Raw genomic sequence first — 23411 nt, 5'->3', positions numbered from 1 at the left:
AGCTTGCCTAAATCCTGATCACTATATGATTTCATTATTTTGTCGACATAGAATCACAGCAGTATTTCTTTGACTCTGAACAAGCAAAAAAATATGTTCAGAACCCAGCAGCCTTTCTGTCTGCCATGTGTTGACTGACTACCCACATCCAGGTGTTAAACTGTGCTCTGAGCTGATGACTCACTTGGTAGGCCAATCTTCTTCAGGGCTCCTAGCTCCCCAGGGAAGGCACTAGCCTGGGTGTGAAGCCTGGACTCCAGTGGCTTGTGGCAATCTCCATCACTAGCCTTGTGATACACAGACACTGAGAGAAGGCAGCTGGTAGGCTTGCTAGTAGAACTGGATGGAAAGAGCTAGAAGACTTTCTTTAGAAGTGACAAATTAAGATTCTTCCTGGAGGCCAGGTTGGCAAGCATCCAAGATAAATGAAGTGATTTTTTTTTCTCAGATCTTCAGGAGTTAGTTTGATTTCAGATTTAAAAAGATGCCTGAGGAATTTTTAACCGAAATAATTTAAAACTGAAAGGAATAGGTTTCTTTATTAAACACCGTGCAGATAGACCTATAGTATAGGGTGCACAGCTAGGATGTCCTCTAGAAATGAGGGTCCCTGGTAAATCTCACCTCAGAAGTCTGCTGTTAATCACAGCAGAGCACACTTTAATTTTTAACACAAAATTCATTTTGACAGTTGACTTAAAGTCATATTTGACTTTATGAAAATCCATATTTGGATTCTTTGTAAAGCCATTTTAAGATAAAGACCAAGAGAGCTTACTTGGTGTGTCAGTGAGCTTTCCATCTCTATAATAAAATATATGAAGTAATTTGTTTGGAAAGAGAAAAGGTATATTTTGGCTCACAGTTTTGGAGTCTCCAGTCAATAACAGGTTATTTCATTGTTTTGGGTCTGTGGCAGCATGTTGTGGTGGGAGTATGGGGTAGGTCAAAACCATTTACCTCATCAGGCAGGAAACCGAAGGAGAGCAAAGAAGGGGCCATAATCCCCTTTGAGAGCACATTGCCAATGATCTAAAGACTTCCCATTAAAAGAAATTCCCACCACCTCAAATAACCCCACCCTCTGGCTAAACCTTTACCACAAGGACCTTTAAGGGACATTCAACATCCAAACTCTAGTACCTGGGTAAGTGATACTGATGCTGATTTCAGTAGGTAGCTTTGGGCTGGCTAAATTTCATCTCAGTGAGAAGAAAATCCAACTATAAGCTAATTGTGGCTTTCTACAATATGACATTTTATTCCAACAGGTCCCCACATCCTCTGAGACAATTGTAGGAATGATGTGGCTTAGACATCAGGGTGAATGGCAGAGTGTAACTTGGTATAAGACAGTTAACGAATTCATTCATTTTTCTTCAAAACCGAATTAAATTTTTGCAAAATTCCATCTGAAACTTTGAAATCAAATTATATATATTTTATAAATCCACCTGAGAGAACCATTTTTGTCCTGCTAACTTTGTTTCATATAAATGAGACTAAAACAGGCTCTGTGTGTTGGCTCCTAGCTTGGTTATTCCTTCCCTGTGGATTGGGACCTATTAACTCAAAACCCTACCAGCCCCAAACTCAGATGTTTACATATCCTTTTCTTTTTCTTTTTTCAGTCCTATTGATTGAACCCAGAATTTTGTGCATGTTAGGCAAGCATTCTATCACTGGGCTACACCCCAACCCAGTTGTTTTAAATATACTTCAAATAAGCAAAGTTTTAACTGTCTGGAGCCTTCTGTTTTGCATTGCCTGCTAAGCCTTCGCCAGTATCTTGTGGGTCATTGATAAGATAGAGCCTTGTGGTTATAAGACTTCAAACCACTGTTGTCCTTCAGAGCTCTCTGACCTGGAGACTCTGCTTTTGAGTGACTTCACCTGGTCACAAGCATTAACCTGTATTCTCAGCAATAGGAGATATCTACATGTGGGCATACATACATGTTTGTATGTGCACGTATATATTTCAGAGAGGAAGAAAGAGGAAGAGAGAAAGACATTATAAGAAATGGGTTCATACACTTATGAAGATTTTCAAGACCCAAGATCTACAATCAGTGAGCTGGAGAACCAGGAAACCTGATGGGTTGAGTTCCAATCTGAATCTGAAAGACAACTCTATCTGGCAGAAAGAGTGAATTTTCCCTTATTTATTCTTTTTGTCCTACTCAGACCTTCAATAAATTAGATGAGGCCCACCCACATTGGGGAGGGCAGTCTTCTTGACTCAAACTACAGATTCACATGTTAATGTCCTCCAGAAACACCCTCACAGATGCATCCAAAATCATGTTTGATGAAATGTCTGGGCATCCTGTGGACCAGTCAAGTTGGTGCATAAAGTTAATCATACCATGTGAGCTCTCTCTCCAGTCTCTCTCTTCCTGAAGAATTTCCTTACCCTCCTCCCCTTCTAAGTAACAAACTCCCTCCTCTACTGTAGTCCCTGAACAGTCTCCTGCAGTGAGTGGATTTCCAGCACACAACTCTTTCAAAACATCCCCCCCCAAAAGCTTGTGTGTTCTACTGCCACCTCATGGTCATTTATTTTTTCTTTGTTGAGCCCCAAATCTCCCCAACCCCAAGCACCTCTGTGCAATTCACTGGTCAGATGGTGGTTTTGCAAGCCTCTGGGCCTTTGTGTGCGCTTTCCCCCACACTACTCTTCTCTCTCCTCTTTTGGGAAGCCTCCTCCTTGCACAAATAATGGGCATGCCATCCCCTTGCAGACTCCTTGCACTTTGTACATATCTTTCAACCATCCCAGTGCACAACAGCTGTACCATGACTGTCTTAACTCTTTACCAGCCTCTAAAGAGGCACACATGGGTCTTTATTCATATTTATATCAGCAGCACTCAGGGATGCCTGCAGATACTGGATGCCTCATCAGGGTCTGCTGAGCTGGCCCGTGGCCATGAAGCAATCAGCCATCCCCAAGGTGCAGGCTTGGAACACTTCCTTCCTTATTTGGTTGTTCACTTTAGCTATTTCATTAGCTGCTGTGAAAATGATTCTCCATATATTTTTTCATCACCACTTAGATTAATTACATTCTGAGAATAGAGAGCCCAAGCATCTAGAAATACCTGAGTTATGCTGTGTTTATAAGCTCCAGAAGGTGTGTGATCCAAAAGTAGAGTTTCTCAGACCATACTTTTGTACTTATATAGTCATAGGGCAATAAAATAATTTCATTTGCATAATAAGTCAATAATGGGTTAATATTCACTATAAATATGTAATGATAATCTTTCTTTTATTCTGTTACTATAGATGACCAGATTGAAAGTCTTTTCAAAATTATTTTTATCATAAAATATACTAATTAAATTATGTATATTTCACATTATTATGAAATTGGCAGCTTTAATATTTACCTTACAGAGTAACACAAAGTAGTTCTCATTCAATGCTAAATTGATTATATTTATTTGCTAGTGTTTATCCAGTTATTGGAAATGGATGAGTCCACAGCTTATTTTAGTTTTTGGATGTGTGCATACTCTTTAAAAACAAAACAAAAAGGAGCCAATTCATTAGCTAGACAAATTATATTCACCATGCATTCAGGTAAACTGAGGCCCTGAGAATACTTTTAATATTAATAGGAATTCATTGAAGAAAATACAAACAAAATGAGAAAATGAAAGTCATTCAGGATCCTATTCTTTAGAATGGGATCTCTTCTTTCAGCTCTTCATGTACATTTATGCACATACGTGTATAATGTGTGTGTAGATATATATGCATACATACATATGTATTTTCCAGTGTTTGGGGTGGAAACAACTAGCTGTTTACTGAAACCCATCATTCCTTCTCCCTAAGCAAACCACTCAGCCTGATTGGCCCAGGCCTCCTTGAACTCTGGTGTGTCCGTGCAATAAATTCCCACAGTGAAATGACAGAGAGCAGCATGTACACTTTTGTGCCTGACCTGTCACCTCCTGTCTGAGGAGATGAGGTTTGGGAAGAGATTGCAATAAAATAAGGGAGAAAAGAGTGCCCCTCTGAGTTCTTCCTCCTTCTGGCTAAATGGACTGTGGCTGCCCACATTTTGAAATATGGCTGCCAATTTTGAAGACAGCACCTGGATCCCTGGATGACTATATGGAGTAGAGTCACTGCTGTACTGCACTCCACCCTGAATTGCCATGAGTAAAAAGAAATTAATCTTTTTTCTTTATACTACTGATGAGGGGTGGAGAGTTCTACTGATAGCTACAGCTTAACCCACCCTAATCCATTATTTTTATTTGAGATGATACAAAATAATATTTATCAAAACTAATTCTAGGGCTGGGGAGATAACTCAGTCGGTAGAGTGCTTGCTTTATAAGCACAAGGCCCTGGGTTCAATTCCCAGCAACCAAAAAAAAAAAAAAAAAACCTAATTCTAAAAATATTGCAGGTTTTGTGTTCTGCAGGGCTGAAGAGTGAACTCAGGGCTTCACATATACAGGAAAGCGCTCTACCACTGAACTACAACCTTGGCCTCTAATATTACAATTTTAAACCACCTTAAAAAAGTGTGGGGGATAATGATGGGCTTTTATCATTAATGTTGAAATTCCTTCGTGTTTCTTCCTAACCCATTACACTGCCTCTCTCCTTGGAATAACCACTCTCCTGTGTTTACCTTTTCCTTTCCCTCACTTTTGTTTAGAAATACTTACGTCTCTCTCTCTCCCTCCCTCCCCTCTCCCTCCCCCTCCTTCCCTTTCTCCCTCCCTCATTCTCTGTTTTGAATCTTATGTAAATGGAAACAGAGTGTATGAATCTCTAGGAAATTCCTTCTTTCCTACAACAATGTTCCTGAGATCCATCTGTGTTGTTGTATGAAGTTTAACTGCTTTCTCATTGCTGCATAGTATCCTGTTGTTTATAAATACAAAATTGCATTTTTTCATTCTACTTTTGTTGAACCTTTGCCTTGTATCTTTTTTTTTTTTTTTTTTTTTTTTTTTTTTTTGCTGTTATGAACAGGGTTGCTATTTACATTTTTTTTGAGGGGTGGGTACCAGGGGATTGAACCCAGGGGCACTTTACCATTGAGTTACATCCCCAGCCCTGTTTGCTTAGCACCTCACTTTTGCTGAGGCTGGCTTTGAACTTGTGATCCTTCTGCCTCAGCCTCCCAAGCTACTGGGATTAAAGGCATGCACCACCAGTGCTATGCAAATTCTTAATAAGATTCTTTGTGCATATGGCAGATGTACAGGCATTTTCTTGGTTTTGTAACTGTAAGTGGGATTTCTGAATATTTTAGATGGAGATTGGATTTGATCAGTGCATGCTGTATGCATGTATGTAAATATCACTGAACCCTATTACTATGTACAATTGATACATGTTAATAAATATTTTTTAATTCTTACAAAAGAAGTAAGGTGTTTCAGATGCCAAGAAGAAGAGCATAATTGAAGGAAGCAATGAATGCTGAATGTTCCATGAGGGTTAGCAGAGTTCAGGTTATTGGTGCTGGTTATAAGGGTGATGTCATTGGAGTGATGGAAATGAGGGGACAGGACAAAGGGGACTATGATAGGAGGGGAGCAGGTTGCTACAGAGAGTGCAGATGAGTCCAGAATTCTGCCTGCTGATGTCCCTGCACTTCCCAGGGTCACTCTGACAGCTCCCCCACATCCTCACCCAAGTCCTTTGACTCCATGGTCATTGCTAACACACAATTAAGACTATGGATCTGGCTTTTTGGGTCCAGGCTCTCCTATTTTGTTCCCAGTTGGACCTCTGAAAAACAATAGAACTCCCTGTATTCTATGTTGTTTGTTATTGCTTTTATAATTTTAAGATTTAGAGTGCCCTTTCTAGATGAGTGTCTCCCATCTCTGCTTTAAGTTGCCAAAACAGGGACTTAAACAAAATATGAAAACTGCCCAATGTCACAAAACAAGCTCAAGGTCAGAACCAACCTGCCCTCCTCACTCCCAGCCACCCGACTTCTGATCCATAGATGAATTTGCAGGATACCCTGACTGAGTACATGTGTTACAGCACAGAGGCTTTTATATGGAAAACCCTGCTCTCAGTTATTTTAGGACTTGCTATTTAATACACCATAGCCTTCTTTTGAATAGATGGATATTTGGACTGTTCACATTGTATTATAGAATTAAGAATTTCACTTAAGTTTGAAGTCAGTTCATTTAGAGAAATGTGCTGTAAAAGCTGACTCTCACCTATTGCATCTTCCCTTTCTGCATAGTCTTTGTCTTCTCCCTCCATCTCCCTGCACTTCCTTGGTCCTTCTATCTCCATGGGAAATAAAACAGATAATGGATCCACTTCTAGAGGGCTGGATGGCAGTCACATCATATTAAATGGCTGGGAACCTTTTGTCCACAGACTGAACCAGAATATCCTTGCTCTTCAGAATTCCTACTGAGTTCTACCATAACCCTTCCTACCTTTTTCTGTTTTATATACACCCTCATATATTATTATGCATTAATGTTTAACAAAATCATTTGTTTCTAGAAAAAGGGCTTCTCTTTTGCTTGACCCATCCTGTCTTCTTCTTGCCCATATCACTACCAGCTCTTGGAAGCCAATATTAACAACCTAGGTTGTATCCCCCTGTATTTTTCCTCAAGCTCAAATAATCTACAGACACATATGTTCAGTCAGCCTTCCATACCCATGGATTCTGAATCCATGGATTCAATCAACTACAGGTAGAAAATATTTTTTAAATTTGCATCTGCACTGAACATATACATACTTTTTTCTTGTCAATAACATAGAGTATAACAACTATTTTCATAGAATTTACACTGTATTAGGTATTATATGATTTAAAGTATACAGGAGGATGGATGTAGGTTGCATGCAAATATTACCCCATTTTATATAAAGAAATTGAGCATCCATGAACTTTTGCATCTGCAGCAGTTCTGGAACCAATCCCCCATGGATACTTGGGGAGAGACAACTGTGTACATGTAAGGGTTCACATATGATTACAGCCAGGGTTAGGAACACATGAAATACTTTAGGTTTGTGAGTGAGAAGGGTTTTCATTCAGACAGGGACTTGCAGCACCATTGAGAAGGCTGGAGGAACGAAGGTCAGGCAAGCCTGGAATAGAGGCAGTTAACTGACAAGTCATACTCAACCTTGGGGAAGCCAGAGGGCCCATGCTCCCACTCTGTCGTCCCCCTACTGAACCAAAATTGAAAGTCAGGTCATTTGTAGACTCTCTACTAGAAGTAGCAGTGACTCACAAGCAAAACCACTATCACCATCTCAGTTACTGAGAATGGGATTCCCTGAAGTTCATCCAGGAGCTGTTGCTTCTCCCAGCTGACCTCAGAGTATGGTGACGACTCTTACCACCTTCCAAACAGTACACAAGCACTTCTCATTTAGAAACTTGGAACTTATCAGGAAGTCAGTTCTGGGAAGTGCCATTCCAGGCTTCTCCTGAATTACACAGGGGAGAATGGGGAAAGGGGAGGACACAGGAAAGACAGTGGTCCAGTTGGCAAGCGGCTCTCTGGCACTACCCACCCTTTCTGTCTTGTCCTCATCCATCCATATCCTTGGACCCATATTTAAACTAGCAAGCAAGAACAATGACCTCATGTCTCACCAAAAAGTGAAGTTACAAAGTTCCAAAAGTCACCACACCCTTCTTGAGTTTTGTTCATTCCTCACCGGGCTTGATCATAGCCCATCTCTGACAAACTGCAACTTAAAGAGCTGTAAATTAACAACTCCATCCCTCCTTGTCTGCCTTATGTCTTATGGCAAAGACGGGAGAGGGGCACAAGGAGTTTATGTATACCAATAGATAAATAACCAAGCAAGAAATACACAAACTCTCATGACCTTGAACTCTGCCCCTAGCAGATTCTAGTGATAAGAGTATGACATTTTCATCCACTGCATCTGCCACCACCCCCATTCCCACCCCGCCAGTACCCAGACCTTTATATCCAAAGGGCTCAGCTTTAGTTTCTGCTGATGCCATGCAGGAAATTCCTGGTTTAACATTTGTAAATCTATTCCTACGCATTTTTTTATATTTTTACTGGGAAAAAAAATTGGTGTTCTTTCAATGTGTCTGATATTTCCTGTCTTCCGAGTTATGAATCTGGTAACAAAAAATGGTAGGTTTTAAGGTGAGGTCCTTACCAGTTCTTCAGACAAGGAGAGGCTAGCCTCAGACAAGTGAGGAGGAACTCTTCTGCTCATCCAGGGGGCCCAGAGTGATGAGGATTTATGGTCTTCAGGTTCCTCAGAACCAACCAAAGCTTCCTGGGATCCCTTCCAGCTATCCTGGTCACTGTCCTACTGTGTTCAAAGGAGATCTTAAAAGACTTAGAGTTCAATTTGTATAATTCTGCAACTTGCAGTATCAAAATTATCAGCTTTTGAAATGAATGCCACCATAGCTGGAAGAACTAAGAGTTTCTTTAAGGGAGGTCAAGGAAACTCAGATAAAAGGCCAGCTCACCCTTTTTCCTATTCCTTTCCAGAAAGGCAAGTCCCCCAACCCCAAAGTCCTATACCATTCTTTCCATCAGAGTTGTTCATCCATTACAGCTATTGGTTTTCCTACACTATCAGGGAACTCATCTCATCTCATCTCTGTTTTTCTGAAACCATTTCCAGAACCATGTTCTATATGCATCAGCATTTGTTTAAGGAGACAGAAGCTGCTCTAGGTTTTTCAGGAAGAAAGGAGAACTCAAGGTTTTCACAACCAGGGCAAATATAGGAAATTGGAAAGGCTACCAGCAGAAGGTTCACTGCCATTCACTGGAAATTGAGGAATCCCTGGGAGTCCCAAGGGACACCTCCACCACCACCACCATCTCAATAACTTGGATTCCCAAAGCAGGTGTTTCACAGGAATTTGCTGGAACCTACATCAAATCTTATGTCTGCTCTCTGCCCAGCATGTGCTTGCAACTGCTTTCATGGAAAATCAGCCTGTCCTCTTCCACCTTCCAAATCTTGCCCTAGTATCCCTTGCTGGAGGATGTCACTAAAAATGTATCTGGGGGTGGGGGGCAGGTTTCTGGGAAGAGTCTGCTGCCTGGAAGTAGAGGTCGGGGGTGGGGTTCAGTAAATACTTAAATGGTGTGAAATTGACCATGGTATATCCTAGCATGGGTCAGACAGGACTGGGTTCACTTTGATTTGCTAACCTGGACTGCACTGAGCATACTTTTCAGCATAACTGCCCTTCTCACTCAGCAGTCCTTCCCTGAAATCTCCCCAAATCTGTTGTATATGTACACTCATTTTTTTTTAATGGATGAGTAATATATGAGTAATATTCCACATGTGAGTTACTGTAAGTCAGCCAGTTCCTGGTCAGGTAGATTGTGATGCATCTGTGTGTGTGTGTATCTGCATATATATCTATATACACACATACGTATGGACATATATACATACATACATATGTATTTATTTTCTGACAATAAAAAGAGAAGTAACTTCTGGCAGGAATTCATCCAGACTCTTATTCAGGTTTTTTGTTTGTCTTCATTTAGACTATTCTTGGCTATTGGCCTGACAGATCATGCTTGTTACTTCATGTTTACAAGATGGTTGCCACAGTTCCAGGTACCATGTCAACTTTCAAGACAGTAACCTTGGGGAAGAACAGCACAAGTCAGCTCTCCTCCTAAGTCTACATACCTTTAAATCAGATGTAAAAAATGCTTTCAAACGCTTCCCAGTAGAATGTGGTTCAGATATGAGCACTGAGGAATGAAAACCTCTAGAAGTGAAGGAGGAGGAAACACTATTAAACAGAAAGGACTAGATCAGACTTTTGACATAAGAGGGTTCTGTCTTGGAATAAGTAAGAAGAGAGTGAATCAAAAAGGCAGTAGAGATTAGTTATATTGAATGGCAGCCAAGAAGTGACCTTGATTTACTGTGTGGAAGTCTTGAAAAGAGCTATTTCAGTAGAGTGATGTGCACAAAATCTATTTTATAGAGGGTCGAAGAGCAAACACACAAATCTCTTGTCCTTCCACATATACTGCATATACTAGCCACTAGATCTGGCCATGGAATACAAGATGACACCAATATTTTTAAGTGTTTTCTATCAAAAATTCTTAAACAAAACATCAGTAACATGATTTGAGTTCAGAACACACAGGCATGCAATGGCTTATGACCTATTGGAAGATTAGTTTGGGCAAACTTTGGGCTAATTTCCTCTTCCATACTTCTATAAAAATATAAGCTAATTAATACTAATATTATCAATATCAGCTGGTTTAGAGAATCAATTATTTCAACTGCTTCCTTCTGTTACTGCCTGTATTTAATAGCTTTGAATCCAGAATCATTGCCTGAAAATAAATATATGGATGAAGTTTTTGGTTCTGTTTCTTTTTTTATTATTGTAATGTGACCAACTCAATATTATGAAAAGGTTCCCATTCTGTTTTACCTAATATACTTAGAATTTTAAACCTTACTCATTTTTAAGTTTTAAAACTTTTTTACTATTGGTTTTAGATAGCTAATTCATTCAAATTATTTCAAACTCAAAAGAAGACATTGAAAATATTGCTGTCTTTTGTCCTTTGTGCCCACTGCTCCCTGGCCCTTGGGTCACCACCTGTGTTGCTTATTTACTCTTCCAACACTTGCGTGTGCAAATGCAAGTATCTATACATGTGTGTATATACATTTACAAATATAGATATTAGCAAATATATATATATACACATACATATGTAAACACATATACATATATTTATGTGCTGTGTGTGTATATATATAAAATGTATATGTACATATTTCCATCTTTACTCCAAAGTAAGATTATAAATACTTTTGCTCCCTAATGTATACTAACAATCCTTCCTTGCAGCTTCCCCATTCTTTCATACACTAGCATCGCATTGTGTCAGGTGGCACATACTCTAGTGTACTTAAATATTCTTTCTGTAGATAGTCACTTGGCCTGTTTCCATTATTTGCCATTATAAACAATGCTGTGATGACATTGCACATACCTCATTTTTATGTATACATGTATACAGGTATTTCTGTAAGATAAATCCCCAGAAATGGAATTTCTGGGTCACAGGATAAAAGCATTCATATCTTTGATGAATGCTATGAAAGTGCCTGTCTTGGGATATATATAATTGTGCATTGCCACCAGCAAGTGGATGAGTGAGGCTGTTTACCACTGACTGGTAACCAGGTGGGTTACCAACTTTGCTTTCTTGCCATTAAGATATCTATAAAATGGTTTCTCCATGTATTAGTAATTTGCTTTTCTTTTAGTGGATGAAATTATAAGCATGTTTTCTGCGTTTAAGAGCCATTTATAATTATTTTTCCATGAATTATCTGTTCATTTCCTTTGTGTATCTTTGGGTTGTTAATCCTTTTTTTTTTTTTTCAAGTTTCTGACAAAACACACACACAAAAGTAGAGATTGTGATGTTTTCTCTAGAGCTCAGATCCCTCATTGGGGAATCCAGGACTCCCAGCCTGAGTGGGGAAAGGCTCATGGCTGAGTCCCTCATCAGCATTGTCCCCAGACAAAGAAGTCACTGGCCCAAGGTTCTCCCTGGGAGCATCCCCCTCTCAGAGACTGCTGCTCATCTGGTATAGAGGCTGGGCCCATTGTCCCTGTGAGGACACGGGTAAAGAGCCTTCCCTGCTCTGTGCTGCCCACAAGCTCAGCATATCCCTGTGGGTCAGCAGCCACTGCCAACTTCACCTCCCACAGCTTCCTGCCTGTGAATTTCCACCATAGATTTTTCTGGGAACTGACCTATTTCAGAAATAAGCCTCTTGTGTGTGATATGAGTTACAAATATTTGCCCCTATTGGCATTTGTCTTTTGACATTCTGCATGTATTTGAGTCTCTGGGGCTCTTCATTAGCTCCCTTGTGTCTGATTCTGAGCCATAGACCAGGTAGAGTGAGCTTCAGTGTCTGGGAGCATCCATCTCCCCTCTTTGCTCTTCTTTTTTGAACATTATCTGGTTATTCTCCCTTACTTTTCCAAATGAACATTAAAATCAGCATGTCTGATTCTATGAAAAAAAATACTATTTATACTGGAATCATACTAAATATATAAATATCATAAGTTATTACGAAATTGAGGCTTAAAAACTAAGGACACAGCACATGCAATTCTACTTTTGTGCCTTTCACAAGTATTTTAAGTGTTCCACATATGTGTTTTATACATTGAAGTTTATTCCTCAATGTTTTATCTTTGCCACTGTGAATGAAATGTTCTCTTCCATTATGTTGACATAATATGACTTTTTTATTCAAGTGTATTAATGCTGTATCCAATGTATTCATCAGTGCTGTTCATAGACCTTCCTGCACTCTGTGGGCACATGGGAGGACATCCTTCCTGGCCCTCAGGGTAGATAGGACCCTGTGATAGTTCTAGTCATGGACTCTTAGCAGAAGTGAAATGTCACTCTGGACCAGAGCATTACTATTGGTAGGATATGTTCCCTGACTTTTTGTCTCTCTTCCAGATAGACAGGACATTGTGAAGAATGGTCACCCTATCACCCTGAATCCTGGAGTGAGAAGGTGGCATAGAACTAGGCCAGCCCATATAAATGGGTAGCACAACAAAAGATGTTGTTTTGCCTCCATGTTTTGATTGTTACTGCATGGAATCTATCCTGCACCTTGGGGGTGTGACTCAATGGGTAGAGCACTTGCCTAGTGTGTGCAAGGCCCTAGTTTTTTATCCCCAGCACTGGAAAAAAAAAAAAACTATTCTGCTATTTATGACATTCTGTCTGTAACAGGTTTGTCAGTTTGTTTGTCTCAGAGTCTCCTGATAATTTCTACTTCTTAATATAGTAAGTTGATATCCATGCCTCACTTGTCTTCTGTTTGCAGATATGCATGAAATTTGTTTTAATCAGGTATACAGACACTGAAGTGACTATAATAAAGGAAATTTTCCCTAGAAGCAGGAGGCACAGCATACCATGCAGGACCACACAGGGATGCACCAGGGTCTGTCAGGAGGCAGAGGGACTAAGGGAAAAGTATAGACAAAGGCCTTTTTTATGGTTTCTGTGAGAGGAGTGGCAAGGCAAGGGTACGCAGGCTTATGATCAGCTAGTCTAATAATTTCAGCAGGCTCCAAGAGTAGGGATATCCAGGTTTGTTGGTACCTGGCCCTAGGGTGATTAAAGCTAGCAAACGTTGAACAAGAGTGGAACAGCCCAATAAGTGAGGCCAATTAGGGATCATGGACTTTGGTTTGATTGGCTGCCTATAAAAGGTCCTGGGCCTGCAGAGGAGTCCCTTTCTGTCTTTAGGAATTAACTAACCCTGGAGGGGCAGTTCTCACTATCAGTAAGACTCCAAGATGTCAAAGCATCATAAAGTACAGAAAATAAAAGACATGATTAACATATCTTCATTATAAGTTGAACCTTAAGCTTCATAAAGTTGCCTCATAAAGCATCTTCTTTAATGCTTTAGGATATGAATCCTCAATAACTTGATATAAGAGTGTGACCTCTGTGGTGGTGTTTTTGTCTCTCTCTGGCAGACCTGATAAACCACTGAGCATGGCTTTTTGGTTGTCACCTTTCTAAGTCACTTTCCTCCAGGTGTGCCTCTTATATTCAGCAAAAGCTAGTCTTTCCTTCCTGAGGTCACGTGAACATCTTTTTCTTTGTGTTAAGCCTACTTCAATTTATTGCTGTGACAGACATGATTTGTCCTAGTTGTATTATATTCTCTATTTCTATATATAATATATATAGAAATATATATATATATAAATATTCCAAAAAAGGTGGTGGGGGAAAGAGCTCATGAAAATGAAAGGGAGAATGATAGAGTAGAAAGGGACCAGAGGAGAGGAGAAAGAAAAGGAAAGGGAAGATACTAGGAAATGAAATCAACCAAATTACATTGTTATATTGTGTGCATGTACAAATAGACAGCAACAAATCCAGCTATTATTTATAATTATAATGTACCAATAAAAATATTTCAAATGTCTTTTATTTTTTCTTTTTGTTATTTATTTATTTATTTTTATTTGATCTAATTAGTTGTACTTGACAGCAGAACACATCTCAATTCATTGTACATGAACGGAGCCAACTATTCATTTCTCTGGTTGTACATGATGTAGAGTCAGTCGTACCATTCAGCGATCATACATATACCTAGGGTAATGATGACAATCTCATTCCACCATCTTTCCCACTCCCCTGCCTGTTCCCTCCCCTCACTCCCCTCTGCCCAATCCAAAGAATGGAGGAATCTTAGCTTTTTATGTAAAAATACTTTTTCTGGTACTTAGAAAAGTTGTGTTTATTATATAATGGTTACTTTATGAAAGTCTACATAATATCCTGTTTCCCTCTCTTTAGACAATATTAGTTTATTCCCTATGATATTCTTCAGTGAAACAAGTTTGTCTTCTTCCTCTACCCTCCTCACTGTTTCTCCTACATCCCTTCTTAATCGGTAGAATATCTTTTCTCCATTTTACTATTGGTTTTTGTACTGTTAAACATGCTTACGTACATACTTGCTATGTCAACTATGAGCATTATCTTTGTACTCCCATGTATTACAGCTGAGGAAACTGCAAATGATTCTACTTTCTACCTTTTACCATTTTTATTGACACTGAAGTGTCAGCTGCAGCACCTGGTTGGGGACTGTGAGTGTGAGCATGTGCACTAAGTGATCATCTGACCCCACACAGTGCCTGACTAAGGCTCTCAACAAGAGAATATCTCCCAAACTGCTGCTTTTCCCATGTAAAGGTTAAAAAAATAATAAGACTATGAGCAAAAGCCTAAAGAAGCTTTAGGATTCTTTCTATTACTTTTTCTTTTCTCTTCTTTTTTACTTTATGCTTTGCTCCTTTCAACCAAGATAAAATCAATGTAGTCAAGAACAAAGAAAAATTACATTTATTGGGGGTTTATTAGGATTACAATCTGGGAGACACCAAATTCAAGCAGCCTTCAAAATGTGCTACAAGATTTTAGAAGATGGGAGCTCCTTTTGTAACTTAGAGTGCAAGAGGGACATTCATTACCTCACTTCTTTGTCAGGAATCATGATTGGTGTGGCAAGAGTTTGTAAGAGAAGGATAGAGAAGGATCTCAGCCTCTGGCAGGGTAGTGAGGAGTTCTCAGACAGTTACAAAGGCTAGTGAATTTCCTTCCAGAGTTCTGGTTCAGCCCAGTCCCCAAGGTCAACACATACCTGAGGAGGTATGTGCCTAAAAGGTGGTTTAACAAGTCCTCCAGATTCTACTATAAGTGTCTCAAATTAATGCTATGCCACTTTGATTTTCTTCCTTGTCATCCCCCTTACAGAGTAAGCGCTACAACTTGATTTTCAAAGGTGGATAGGATAGGAATAATTAGGCACATAATGTGTGTGTGTGTGTGTGTGTTTGTGCATGCGCACGCTCGCGCATGTGTGTTTGTGTGAGGAAGAGAGTATGAGACTAGAAATTCACATATTTCAGGTCTTCATTTAAGGGTGGAAAATTCTACTTTCAGAGACTGCAGAAGACAATTACCCCTGGAAAAATGAGAACTACTGGTGAGAAGGTCACTAGTTAATGTACTAATGGGCACCCCTTCTTGCTATGGTTCTTTTCTACAGTGATATTATTCATGCATTAATATTATTAATAATAATTCTTGTCATTTCTAATCCATAGGCAAAAACTGGGACCTGACAGCTGCTTTAAGCGACTATGAGCAACTCCGACAGGTGCACACAGCCAACCTGCCACATGTGTTCAATGAAGGGAGGTGCCCCAAGCAGCCTGAGCGAGAGCTGCCCCAGCCTGGGCACAAGGTGGAGCGACCCTGCCTGCAAAGGCAGGACGACATTGCCCAAGGTACTGGCTGAGGAGCTGAGCCTAGGCACAGCTGCCTGGGATGGTGCACATGGTTTGCAGGTAGATTGGTGTGGTTCAAAGAATAGTCAGATTGTCAACCCCCTGCTACAGATAAATTGGACCTTCAGTGCATCCTTCCTCACGGTAGGCTGAAATGTCTTCACAGCATATATCCCTGGCTGTTACCTCTGCCTCCAAAATGCACGAGCATGAATCCAATTCCTTTCCTTTGAAACCCAACAGTCTGTTAAGGGATTAAAGACTAGCATTTCTAGAGCCCTGGTTTTTCCACACCAAACATCTCTAGTTCCTTCACTTATTTAACAAGCAGCTTGGTCTTCAACTCTATTCAATGTCATGTTCATTGTCTCCTGTGCTCCAACTTCTCTATTAGTATTTTTCTTCATTACAAGAGTAAGATATGCTTATTGCAACAAAGGAAGCAATATGGTGAAATAAAAGGAAACTTTTTCTTCTCCCGATTCCCAAATCTCAGAGTAATAGCCACTGATCATCCGATCTGTTTTCTTGTGCTTCTCCTCCTGTTAGGCTTGTTCAAAATGCAAACACATTCGAGTGAAATGCATATCATACATTGCAAAGTGCTTATTTCACCAAGGAATAGATCATGAACATACTTTTTTAATAGCTACATATTTTTAGACCTGTATAAAATGGTCATCCAGGTTTTTTTCTTGGTTTTGTTTTTGTTGTTTTTGTTTTTGCCACTACAAGCAATGCTTACATAAATCGCTTTATACTTGTAAATCTTACATGCTGGTACTTTTCTCTCTGTAGGTTAGTGTCCCAGCATGGGCTTGCTGTGCCAACACATGTTTTTAGCTTAATATCTTTAGGATTTCTTTCTAAACACATTTCTGCTCACTGTCTGTGAACATGAGTGTTTCTCTCATCCTGGCAAGCCCTGGAAGTTATTGCTATGGCTTTACCTTGTGTTTCTATTCTCAACGGTGAAGAGTAGTGTCTTACTTTAAGTTTGATCTCATCATTTGCTTTTTGGTCAGTTGGGTTTTCCATTCTGCAAAACACCTATTTGTATATCTGGTCCATTTGTCCTTCGGTTTGCATTTCCTTATCAACTTGTGATTTTCTCTTTGATGAGGTCTACAATACATATGTATCTATATGCATGTTCCACAGTATTACTTGCCTTATTATTTTGTTTACCGAACTCTTTGGCATTTGGAATGTTTACATTATTATATATTCATGGATAAAGAACTCCTTTCTTGCTTTAGAAAGTCTCCTGGAATATAAAGTCACCAAAACATTGTCCAATGTTTGTTTTCAAATTTCCTTCTTTAGGTTTTTCCATCAATTTGAAATTTCTATAAATAATAGCAGAGAATTTTGTTCTGGTTTCTTCTGGAATGAGACTGAATTATTCAGGCATCTTTATTGAACAAAGCATCCTTTAGACACTGAGTTGAAATGCCAACTAATCCATATATTAAATTCCTAAATATACCAGAATCTGTCTGGGACCCTGTCCTATTCCCCTGTGTGTCTGCCCAGCCTATTACCCGTGACTCATAGTTTCACATAGTATCACTCTCTGTTAAAACAAACTTACTTATTGCTATGATTTTTCAAAAATTTTCACTATTTTTGCATACATGTTCTGCCATATAAACCTTGAATTTGCAAGTCCAATTGATATTGAATTGGAATTTATTTTCTTTTAACCCTTAAGTCCCAAGCTTTGAACTTAACATTTCAACAAAATGACACAGGTGCATTAAAATAGCTTACAAGTCATAATCTAGAGTTTACCTTCATTATTATAATAATTAATATTATTATACTATAATTAATGTATTATAATTTTATTCTTATTGTGTAATTATTTATCATATATATTTAATTTTTCAATAGGTGTTCTACACCTGAGACAATGGGACAAAATGGGTTAAGAATAATTGGCATTTATGATATTTTTCTCCCATTCCAGATCATTATTATGCCTCTTCATGTACTCAGTTCCTGTTAAGACCAGGCATAGAAAAAGCAACTGATTATGTACTTATCTTTTATTCAGTTACCTACATAATTTCTCTTAATATTAACAGTGAATTCTAGAGGATGAATTGAGTTTTCTAGATATACAAAAATCATATCATCTGAAATTATTTTGAATTCTTCTTTAATATTTACCCAGTCGGTTCAGTTTTGTCCTTTCATATTAAGAAGACCTCCAAAATCATTGTAAATTTTGTCTTCATTTGTTAGTTCAGCCTCATTATCCAAGCTATGCTACAATATTTGAACCAATATCTTAGATCATTCTTTTGTCTGCTCACCCTGTTATCTTAAAAAGCCACAATTGATTTAGAAATTTTAATATGCATTATCAATTATCAAGCATTGATAATTGATAAATAATTGATATCTGTACAAGTAATATCAAATAAGATATTTGATATTGAAGAGTCATGTTACTCTTCCTTACTTGATAAGGAAGAGTAACATGACTGGGCTAGGGATGTGGCTCAGTGGTAGACCACTTGCCTAGCATGGGCAAAATCCCGGGTTCAATCCCCAGCACCACAAAAGAAAAAAAATGCATAAAGGATAAGAGATGACTGTTAATGATTTATGTGTGTTATGGGTTTTTGCTATACTACCCTTTTTGTCATTATTTTAGAGTATACTTCTACTTATAAAAATATAGCTTAGTGTAAAACAGTGTGCCGGGTTATACTGGCAACAGCCTCACACTTCTAGTGTTGACCATGTTTCTTAATTGCAGGTGACCATATCAAGAGACTGGTCTATATCATCTGTGTCTCTGTAAGCACACTCTGTAAAATTTTCCCTGTGATGCATTCCTCAGAACATATCCCTGTCCTCAAGAGACACATGACTGTTTTCATTTCTCTTTTGCTGAAAGAATATTTTCTCAAAGACTACTTCTCCAAGTGTTTTGGCATGGTGAATCTCCTAAGGCCTTAAGTGCCTGAATACATTTACTTGATAGACTTACATTTTTGTTTAGAGGAATAAAAATGCACAGTTCAAATTGCTTTTCTTGAACTCTCTGCAACCCTTTTTCCATTGTCTTCTCACAACTCGATTTCATGTCTGCTAAGAGCTTTGCTTGACCTGATGTCCTGACCTCCTAATTCATTCTTTACATTCATCCATTGTGAGTCAACATTTGCATTTTTCATTTCAAATTAGTTCTTTGTCATTTGTAGCATTTCATACTCTAATATTCTCTTTCTCTCATTGAACATATCTATGAGGTTCACATTTTTTCATATGTTTGTTGATTGCTTGTAGATCTTCTTCTGTGAAGTGTCTGTTCATATCCTTAGCCCATTTGTTGATTGGGTTATTTGTATTCTTGGTGTAGAGTTTTTTGAGTTCTTTATATATTCTGGAAATTAGTGCTCTATCTGAAGTATGAGTGGCAAAGATATTCTCCCACTCTGTAGGCTCTCTCTTCACATTTCTGATAGTTTCCTTTGCTGACAGAAAGCTATTTAGTTTGAATCTATCCCAGTTATTGATTCTTGCTTTTATTTCTTGTGCTATGGGAGTCCTGTTAAGGAAGTCTGATCCCAAGCCAACGAGGTGAAGATTTGGACCTACTTTTTCTTCTATAAGATGCAGGGTCTCTGGTCTGATTTCAAGGTCCTTGATCCATTGTGACTTGATTTTTGTGCAGGGTGAGAGATAGGGGTTTAGTTTCATTCTGTTGCATATGGATTTCCAGTTTTCCCAGCACCATTTTATTTTGAATTGATATATAATATTTGTATTTATTTATGCAGGAACATCTCAATACAATATATATTCTATTATGATCAAATCAGGGTAATTAGCATATCCATCATCTCAAACATTTATCATTTCTTTGTGCTGGAAATGTTCAAAACCCTCTCTTCTAGCTGTTTTGAAATGTACCTTATTATTAACTATAGTAACTCTTGTTTGCTGTGGAACCCTAGAATTTATTACCCCAATCTTGCTGTAATCTTGTGTCCAGTCACCAAACTCAGTTTATCTTTCCTTCTGTCCCTAAGCCCCAGCCTGTGGTAACCACTATTTTACTCTCTACTTCTTTAAGATCAGTTGTTTTTACTTCTACATGTGAGTGAGGTATTGTGGAATTTGCTTTCTGTGTCTGACTTATTTCGCTTAATGTTGTCTAGTTCATCCATGTTGTCACAAATGACAGAATTTCATTCTTTTGTGGCTGCATGGCATTCCACTGCATATATGCACCAGACTTTTCTCTATCCATTCACCCACTGATGGACACTTAGGTTTTTCCATTTCTTCACTGTTGCGAATAGTGCTGCAGTGCTCATGGGAATGCAGTGTCTTCACATACACACTTACTTTCCTTTGGATATATACCCGCGGTTGGGATTGCTGAGCCTTGATTATTTTAACTCAAGCTCTAAACTTTTCCCACTCACTGCCTTCCCCACAGTTGGCTTTTCTCCTCAGGGAAACTCCCAGCATCACTGTTCAAGAAATGGCTTGTTTCCAGGGACTGCCCACTCTGTGGTAACTGCCAGGCTGCCAGGGTGTGTTAGGAAAAGGAGGGGAGGCTGTGCTGACTGTTTTTGGTGCCTCGCCCTGGCTGTATCCTTCAGCAGGCATTGACCGGAGCAGTTGTTCACCCACACTGCAGTGATAATAGGGGAGGCAGTGACCTGCCAGGCCACTCCTGGGAGAGACAAAAGGCACAACCAGAGTGCCCTCCCTAGCCCCTACCTGTGGAACCTCCCCATTTCTGCACCTCTGCTCCTGTGCATCACTGGGGAGGATTTAGGAGAAGGACACTGAAGCCTGTGCACTTTAGGAGAAGGATGCTGAAGCCTGTGCACTGTTATTTTCTTCTTGTTAAATTGTTCTCAAGGTCTGTTTCCTTTCTGCCATTAAATCTGGCTCAGGAGGGACCACTTTTACAGGTTTTTTGTTCCATTCTCCCCTAGGGCCTCCAGACTGTCTAGCCTTCAGCACCACATTTAAGCTCCTGGCCCCTTTCAGGCAACAGCAGTTCAAGCAGGTGCCAATATGGTAGTTCCTGCTCATACATGGGTTATCTGGCAGCAAACTTCCTTGCTATTATCTTATCCTCCTGGTGAGAATGCTAGAAGGACCTGCCTTTCTGCTTGGGAGATTGGCAGAATCATAGCCTAATAAGTGTCATTGGCACCTGTTCTGTTGAAATTTTACCAGATATTGTTTAAGAAAAAAATAGGACTCTATCATAGTACAATCCTATTAATTAAACCTTATAGACAGATATGTCTATTTTTATTAAAACAGAAAGTGTATAGTTTCTGTATTAAGTTTATGTCTCTACTAGTTGAGTTTTTTTTTAGAAATCACAGTATGCTAAAATAGAAAATAAAGCATTCCACAGTATAAATCATAGGTCAGCAAGTGATGGTCCTAAAGTCAAATCTGGTCACTGCTTTTAAATAAATTTTTATTAGAATACCCCCATGCCCATTCATATATTTATTGTTTATGGCTGTTTTAATGCTACAGAGTATTCAATACTACAACTATGTGGCCTACAGGGTCTAAAATATTTATATCTGTCCCTTCAATGAAAGTTTTGTCCACCTGCTTTAAAATGTACCCAGGATTTATTTTAATCAAGTATAGTAAGACACACAGACAGAGAAAGGATGCTAATGAAGGAAGAAAGTTTTCCTCACAGTTCCCTGGGAAAACATGCCAAGCAGTGGCACACACCAAATGGTGGATCAGGAAGCAGAGGGAACCAGGGAAAAACATGGGTGAGATCCCTTATTATGTGTTCTATGGAAAGGCAAGCAAGGGGCCAAGAAGATCGTGGCCTGGCTAGTTGCAGTCATTTCAGTTGGCTCTGAGGCACAAGGCCTGTCTCTAGTTGTGTGGTACCTGGACCCAAGGGTGATTAAGGCAAAGGAATATTGCCTCCTGGGCCTCCAGAGCCAGAGAGAGGACATGGTTCAAACTCTGGATTACTTGGTTTGCATATGAAAGACTCACTCATGGTGGAGTCATTCTCTAAGACTTGGCTGGCCTTAGGAGGGCAGCTTCTCCCCAGTCAGCTAGGCCCCAGATGCCTGAGCATCAGATACACAAAAAACAAGAAATAGTCAATATATGTCTCCTGGCCTAAAACATCAATGTTGGAGTTGGCTTTATCAGTAGGTGGGAAATTCTATACATTCTCCCACTATGATTTTATTTTTTTATCTTTCTGTTTCCTGGGGCACAACTGTGAACTTGATAATTCCTATAAAATGTTTCATCCATTTATATCTCTAAAAGAAGAATCACTAAGTTCATATTTAAAGAATCAGAACTGAGAGTGTGACTCAGTGCACTAGCATGCGGAAGGCCCGGGTTCTAGCACTGCAAATAAAAGTCAGTATGTGAGTATGTATGGTTACCCATGTGCAGTCATGGAGGTGATGGTAGGGACAGAGAGGTGTTAGAATTAGGAACATATATTTGTAATTATATGATCTTCAATATAATTTTTTTTTATTTCAAAAATGCTTTTTCCTTGAGACTCATTCCAAATATTTCATGTTTAGATTTGCTTAATCGTATCACTTTTTACCACTAAGGTCCTAATTGCTTCTTACAAATTGATAATTGGTACTGATTGTTAAGTGCAGAAGGAATGCTGGTTGCCCCTGGTTAACAAATTCCCACTGTTTTTAGCAGCCTTGTGGGCACCTATCCAACAGATTTTGAGTGTGCATGGTCCCTCAGTTCTCTAAAACCCGATGTCCATCCTCATTACACCCCAAAGATGGGGAGGTTCCTTCTTTCCTACAGACTCAAAAAAAAAAAATTAAAAAGTCTATGAAAAAATGTGTGAGCTCAGCATGGTATGTAAGAGGCAGAACTACTTGGGTCTCCTTGGCTCCTGTTCTTGAGGATCTGGACCCAGTGAGGAAGGGATGGTCATCTCCCAGTGACAAACAAGCCAAGTCCAAGTGTCCCATTTCTCTTCTTTTTGAAGGTCTGTGATTTTACTTCTTTTTTTTTTCTTTTCCTCAAAATTCAAAACAACTTAATCCTGTTGTCTCAGAATGAAATTGCAGGTAAATCAAAACCATCCCTTCTAAAATATATTCTTTGTCTTCAACTTTCCATTCATGTAAGTGGGCACATATATGTGGCTTCTGAGAATTAACTTTGAATTTAAAACTAACCTGCCACAAGATCAAAAGTCTCTGCCTATTAGTCTGTTCTAACCAAATTCTATTAATAATGAGCCTGTAGGAAGCTTCTACTCTGGAGTAAGGCACAGACTGGGATTTTCTGTGTGGCCATGGTATGTCAGCTAGCAGTGCACCTCCAGGGAGTATCCCTAACAGTGAGCAGGCTCATCTGACGTGAGATGGGTGTCCCGTGTCTCAAGTTAATATGTTTAGGAATTTGCCACAGGGTTTATAAAATGCTCATATTCAAACACTGGTTATCCTCTTTTCCTGAAGAAAATAAGAAGTGT

General features: G+C 39.2%; 1 protein-coding gene across 4 annotated transcripts in view; it reads left to right on the top strand.

Moving 5' to 3' along the window:
- Otud7a (OTU deubiquitinase 7A) overlaps positions 1–23411 on the top strand; it is a 341701-nt gene that overhangs the window by 230012 nt on the left and 88278 nt on the right. For all 4 annotated transcript variants that reach the window (XM_047540192.1, XM_047540188.1, XM_047540189.1 and 1 more), the window contains one exon: positions 15728–15910. In XM_047540192.1, the coding sequence (XP_047396148.1) occupies positions 15728–15910 (183 nt within the window). The remainder of the gene's footprint in view (positions 1–15727; positions 15911–23411) is intronic.

This window comes from Sciurus carolinensis, chromosome 2 (assembly GCF_902686445.1).
Source record: "Sciurus carolinensis chromosome 2, mSciCar1.2, whole genome shotgun sequence".
Taxonomy (NCBI): domain Eukaryota; kingdom Metazoa; phylum Chordata; class Mammalia; order Rodentia; family Sciuridae; genus Sciurus; species Sciurus carolinensis.
Note: the sequence above shows the minus strand (reverse complement) of the source record. Positions and strands in the feature narration are given on the sequence as shown.